General features: G+C 44.8%; 1 protein-coding gene across 6 annotated transcripts in view; it reads right to left on the bottom strand.

Annotated features, from left to right (window-relative positions):
* The window catches only part of LOC102064562 (ubiquitin-conjugating enzyme E2 E1), a 48,497-nt gene that overhangs the window by 912 nt on the left and 41,084 nt on the right, over positions 1-6,501 (bottom strand). For all 6 annotated transcript variants that reach the window (XM_074538464.1, XM_014273260.3, XM_005480938.4 and 3 more), the window contains one exon: positions 922-1,069. In XM_074538464.1, coding sequence (XP_074394565.1) covers positions 922-1,069 — 148 coding nt within the window. The remainder of the gene's footprint in view (positions 1-921; positions 1,070-6,501) is intronic.

Here is a 6,501-nt window from a genome sequence, read left to right as displayed (position 1 = left end):
CTGAAAAGGAAACACAGCGCTTATTTCAGACAAGTTACCCAATAAAAGCTTTTAAATAAAGCTAAAGTGTAAATTTCATACAAGGCAAACACACAGGTAAGGTACATTGTAACAACCTAAACATACTGAATTGATGATCTGTATCTTCTCTGATTTTGTGTATTTATGGTAATGTACTAATCTGTAATTTAATAGTGTGAAATGCCAATAAAGTTTTAAGAAGTTTAAGGCACAACAATCAGTCATATTTTGCATTACTGAAGGTTTTCACCAATTCATGCATTTCAGGTTTATTTTATTTCTTCTAAGGGTGCCTGAGGTACTCATGCTAAGTACTTGTAAACAATGTAAAGCTGCCTTCTAGGAAAGATGAAATCTCAAGAAGCAGTTTAGTACAAGTTTAGTACACTGTGAGATCTGGCCTTTCTCTCCTCTTTAGACATATAAAAATGCAACCTGTAAAATGACTTTGGAAGTGAAGACACATTCCTCTTAACTCGTGTGTACAGTGGGTGGGTTAGAGAAGCAGTGATGACCACCTGTGGCATAGTCAGCCACTTCTTTTAAATGGATGATGGAAAGTAAAAGGTCAGCCCCCATTTTCAGAGCTGTTTGTGGCTCTTCAAGCTCCACTGCTGATTTACTGCAGCCCTACAGAGCAACAAAGGCTGCGTTTGGAAGGGGAAGGAGTTTTCATGTGCAGGAGGATCGCTTGTTTCCCCGCAGGTCAGCCTGAGGAGCAGTGAACAGCAGGCTGGTAAGGGTTATCTCCCTCCACTGCCTCCAGCCCCTCTCTGACTGCCCCGGAGAGGGAAATGTGCTCCACCACCGGAGGCATGAGCTGAGCTGGCCATACCAATGGAGTGAGGAGGGCCACATTGTTTAGCTGCTGGGAGGAATGCAAAGCGCGGGTGAACTTACCGGGGTTACAGTCTGTGAGGAGGGAGCAGATGGAGAGGAGAACTTTAGAAATGGTTAACGCTGGACTCCAGTTGTCCTTTAAAATGTCCAGGCAGATGACGCCTTGGCTGTTAATGTTGCAGTGGTAGATCCTTGTCCGGAACGTTACCTGCAAGAGAGGGGTGTGAGGGGTGTGCGGAGGGACGGGGCAGCAGCCCCGAGCAGGCAGCGCCGGGCCCCGGCTGGGCCACGCCGGGCTCCCCACGCCGCCGCCGCCCTCTCGCGGCAAAAACAAGAAAGAGCCGGGCTTGGAACAGAAACGAGCAACAGTCTCAGGAGCCGACTTCCCGGTCACCGCAAAAACCAGGTCGCGGTGGGTTTAATTTCTTTTTCCCACTTTTTTTTTTTAATTATTGTTTGTCTTTTTGTTCCCAGTGACAAGAGGGCCCAGGGCCTTAACACCAGAATTTTTCTCCTTCTGGACTCCCAAGGATTTGTAAAATCCTCCAGACAGGCCAAGGCACTTGGAATCACAGCTTCCATCACTTCTAAGAGGCTCAGCAATAGGAGAAGTTAGTTAGATTTACTTATTTTCACGATGTGACTGAGCTAGGCAGCTTGCCACAGAAGCTATCCAAAAGGGAAACACAAATACCAGGAGCTGTGCTCAGAACACCATGGGACCTTACCCTGACTCACTGAGTGAACAGCGACAACAAATTTGGTGCAATTTGCATGGATTAGGATTATGAGCATGAATAATTAGGATTAGGAACATGAGCTGGTGGGTTCATGTCCTAAATCTTCAAAATTTGTCAGCTATCCACACCTAGAAATGTTATTGTCTGTTTAGAGGTCACAGGAATATTTCAAAACACACTTGGTGTTTGGTATGACAAGAACACACCAGTGCTTTCTCTCGAGATAGGACAAGCCCACACACAAAACTTGCCAGTCAATCCTCATTTTTTCTACCGCCTTTCTGATGCAAAAAATTTCCCTGTGACCCTCGCTCTCACAGGCCTGGGAAGCAGGCACAGGGTGGGGTGACAGCTACAGAAGCCTGGTGACTGGCATGTCCCTGTGCACTGAATCCATGCAGTGTTTCCAAGAATGCTCCCAATGCACAGAGCACATGGGCTATTTTTGGACTTGCAAAAGCGGTTACTTGTCACACAGGAGACACCCACACTGCGTGCTTGGGGAGATTTTACGCTTTACTTCTTGTGAGCTGCTTGGATTTTGGATTAAAACAGGAAGCAAACAAAGGAAACCCCAAATCCCTGCACATTTGCACACTATGGGGGAAATAGCAAAACGACTGCAAGAGAGCAGAGATGTGTTACCCTCCCACACCTTCTGCAAAAAGCTGCCACTCCAAAACCAAGAACTCCAGATGCTTTCTGCCTAGGAGCCTTGGAGGTATAGCAGACAAGAAGCCTGAATGACCTTTGTTTCCCAGATCATCTAATCTTTGGAGGAAAGGCAGCAATTACTCCCTGCAGTCATGTGGAAGTCCACGTGCACCAGGCTGAGCAGAGGGCGGGTCTGCCCCTGCTGTACCTGCCCCAGCCCACACTGTCCAGGGCAAACACATTCCTGGCATTGGCAGCTGCTGGCAACAGCTCTGCCTCGGGTTCCTGAGCAGCCCTCAGCCCAGCCCTGCTGCTGCCCAGTATTTCTGTGTTTGACCTGCACCTCTGGGCTCCTTCCAAGAAGGTCTCTAACTGTAAGCGAGGTAACCATTTTGACAGTTTGAACACCTCCAGAAGGGGAAGCATGGAGTATTTCCAAGCTGATACAAGAAGGACCAAATTAACATAGGTCAACAATTCTAATTTGTAAAGACAGAAAGTTGTTAATCGTGATTCTCAGCACAAAAGCTAAATACTCTGCAGACAGTCTCTCAGTCCAGTTGACTAATAACTGATAACAAAGTATGAATGCTGTTTGCTTTTAAGAGTAAGATTTACTTTTAAGTTGTTTTTCATGAAGGAGGGGAAAGTGAAAATGAAAGAAGACTCCCATATACTCACAGAACAGTCTGGTTCCTTAACACACCTTAAGATACAATCCTTAAGGGATATATCTATGGCACTGAAAGCAGTTTTCTCCTGTTAGAGGAACTCTACCAAGCACTGTGGAAAAAAAATCTAAATTTGTTTTCATTTTAGCAGCAACTCAGAACTAGGATGGTGTTAGGCACGCATAGTCCAGCTGTTTGCCATTTACGATTTCAACTGATGGCACAAAAGCCAGCAGTGCAGGGAAAGCAAATGGAACTGGAAGAGGGAGAAACTGGAGGCTCACTTTAAAACAAACAAAAATATTTGAAGTAAATGCTCATTACACCCTCAAGAGTTTTTGAAAAAACCCCTCACTCAACCGAGTACATTCAGACCAAAATCAAAAGAAACTGAGTTACTTGGAAGGTAGTGAAGAGAACAGCATGTGGAATAGCAGAAAAATATAGAGTAACTGAACAATCCTTTGGAAATGTCCCACCTGAGATTACATTAATGTAGTAACTACATGGAGTTAAGCACAGCTTTTGAAAAGACATAAAAGAAGCTAATCTCAACCTTACCCTGAAGTGATAGCAGAGGTTAATTTACACAAGCAGCAGAATAGGAGTGGGTGGAAGGAAGTGGTTAGAGGTTATTAATACAAATGATCAAAGCACACACCCCAGGTCAACACAAGCTACTGTTTTCACCTCAGTAAATGAAATCAAACCCAACTTTAATGTAACTCTTGGGAAAATGTCCATTGTAATAGTATGAATACTGAAGTCTTAAAGTCTAATTTTACTTCTTTACTGGATTCTCCTAAATCCAGGCACACCCAGCATGTGCCTGACTCATTTGCTATCTGAAACACAGGCAAAACCAGAATACAACACAAAATGAGAAAACTTAAAAAGCAGAGAACAGATTAACACTAACATTTTCAAGGTGTTCTGTAGAATGCTCAATTAAAAGCAAAAGAACTCCATGAAAGAGAGTATCTGTCCCTGTATGAGACTTCTCCCACTGAAGTTTCTTGTACCATGCAACGCATTTCCAAGTCAAATTTTAAGATCTTTCATTTCTTCAACCTCAAGCACAGTAGTGCAGCCCCTCTTAATATCCTCACAGGAATCTAAATATCACTTGTAGCACAGTCTTTCGGCTCTTCTACAGGAAAATCCTCTCCAAGCACATTTGCTCCAACATACTGAATCAAGCCCTCAGCTGGAGCTAGACCCAGTCCTCAAAGGCTGCACCTGTATATCCTTCATCACACATCTCTAAGATGCTCATCAACCACACTGCATTTGTCAGTGTTTATGCCTCAACACCCTCGCTCACACATATTCCTAATGGCTTGGAAGCTTGCCAGGATGACCATTTTCATCTAATTTTATTTAAGAAAGTAAATCCTTTAATGGCATTTTAGTTTCAGGTTATGAAATGTGTTCAACTACAGGCACTTCATCATTGGCAGCCCACCATGGCAGGAACTGTCCTCACAGGAGTTACCAGAGACTCACAGAGGTTTTCTTCCACTGGTCTTACAGGGCTTACCAAGGAAGATTCAAGGCTTGCAAGTCCTTTTTCCTTACAGAGCTTCATCTTTTCAGAGATCAAGGCTTTTAAAATGACATTCTACTCTATTTTAACATGACTCTACTGTTCTGAGAGTGCTTATCATCAAAGTGATGTACACCGGGTTTTGTCTCAATTAGCTGTTTCTTTATTTCTTGCCCTAAAAGGCACTTACAGGAAGGCTACTGTAATTATATTAGCCTACCATTTAAACATGATCCCCAGACAGTATTTACTCTCTACTGCAAGTAGCTGGACAGTCTGAAATCAACAAAATAGCAGGAATAAAGCAGGAGCGATATGATAATCATATTTTCCACATCCCCACTGATTAACGCAAGTGCAGATTTTAATACAGGAGCAGCTTTGGGTCTCAAAGGATGGTTCTTCATTTCAACCTCAAGTGTCCAAGTAGAAAAAGTGTGTTCTATTATATCATCTCAATCAGACTGAAGTTACACATATTTTACTTCCATGCCTACATGTGGTTTGTAAACTGACTTGGACTTTACTAGATAACAAACTCCATTTAAATGAAACTGTTCCTATACAGTGAATCACAACTAAACTCACCTTTTAAGGACTCAGCAAGTGGTACCTATCTGTTTGGTGCTTTAATCCCACCCTTCTTTTCATCTGGGTGAGGGTTTAGATGCAAAGCTGCTGAGTGGATCTCTGACTGCAGGCAGAGTCAAGGCCTTTCTCCTGGGCAGGACAGCCAGCAGGCCGGCCTGCAAAAGGTGCTGCCCAGGTGGAAACCTCCTGCAGCAGCTGGCTGAGCTGTAGGAGGCAGTGAGAAGCATGTGTGGCATCAGGGCTGCTGAGGAGGAGTTAAGACAGCTGGTTCCAAACTGCACTGGCCCCACATCCTATGGCCAAAGAGCCAGAAACTCCCACCAGCACACAGGGAAGGGGGGGGGGCCAATAACGCAGAAGAATGGAAGCTTGCCATGGCAAGGACCTGCATGAAGAGACTTCCCCCAAAGACTGAGGTGTCCACACAGAACCACTCTGCTGCTCTGAGATTGGAAACACCCATCCTATCAGAAAAGGCACTAAAGCCAAATAAGGCAGTCCTGGGAGGGACAAGGACGGACTCTGGAGCATGGATAGTTTTTTTCATCAATCCTCCTGGTCAAAGGGAAAGGGTTCAACAGAGCTAGTGAAATCTAGCAAACCAACAAATGGTTATGGACTGGTGCCACAGCCAGTTTGGCTACTTAGACCATGGGACTTGCCTTGGGAAACCTTGTCTGCTGGGCACTGATGGGATCTATCTGTCAGAGAAGAGGAAGGAGCCTGCATGGATGAATAAGAAGATCCTGGACAAACTCAAATACACAAAGGAACTGTACAGAAAGTGGAGGCAAGGACAGGCAGCCTAGGAGGAACAGAGAGAGGTGGGCCTGTGAACTCATGAAGTTCAATGAGCCCATGTGCAAGGTCCTTGTACCTGTGTCTGGCAATCACAAGCACTTGTGAGACCCCATCTGAAGTGTGGCATCCATCTCTGGAGCCCCCAACATGAGAAGGAAATGGACCTGTTGGAGTGAGTCCAGAAGAGGGCCATCAAGACAATCAAAAGGCTGGAGCACCTTGAAGACAGGTGAAGAGAGGTTGAAAGAGTTGGGCTTGTTCAGCCTGAAGAAGAGAAGGTTCTAGAGAGACTTTAGAGTAGCCTTCCAATACCTAAAGTGGCCCACAGGAGAGCCGGAGAGGGACTCTCTACAAGGGCATGGACAAGGAGTCATGGCCTTAAAATGAAAAAGGGTTAATTTAGATGAGATATTAGGAGGAAATCCCTTATTGTGAGAATGGTGAGGCACTAAAACAGGTTGCTCAGAAAAGTTGTGGATGCTCTATCCCTGGAAAGGTTCAAGGCCATGTTGGATAGAGCTTTCAGCAACATGGTCTAGTGGAAGGTATGTCTTCCCACAGTAAGGAGGTTGGAACTAGATGATCTTTAAGGCCGTTTCCAACCCAAATTATTCTATGATGTACAAGCCTGAGCTGA

This window comes from Zonotrichia albicollis, chromosome 1 (assembly GCF_047830755.1).
Source record: "Zonotrichia albicollis isolate bZonAlb1 chromosome 1, bZonAlb1.hap1, whole genome shotgun sequence".
Lineage (NCBI taxonomy): Eukaryota > Metazoa > Chordata > Aves > Passeriformes > Passerellidae > Zonotrichia > Zonotrichia albicollis.
This window is presented reverse-complemented; position numbering and strand designations above follow the sequence as displayed.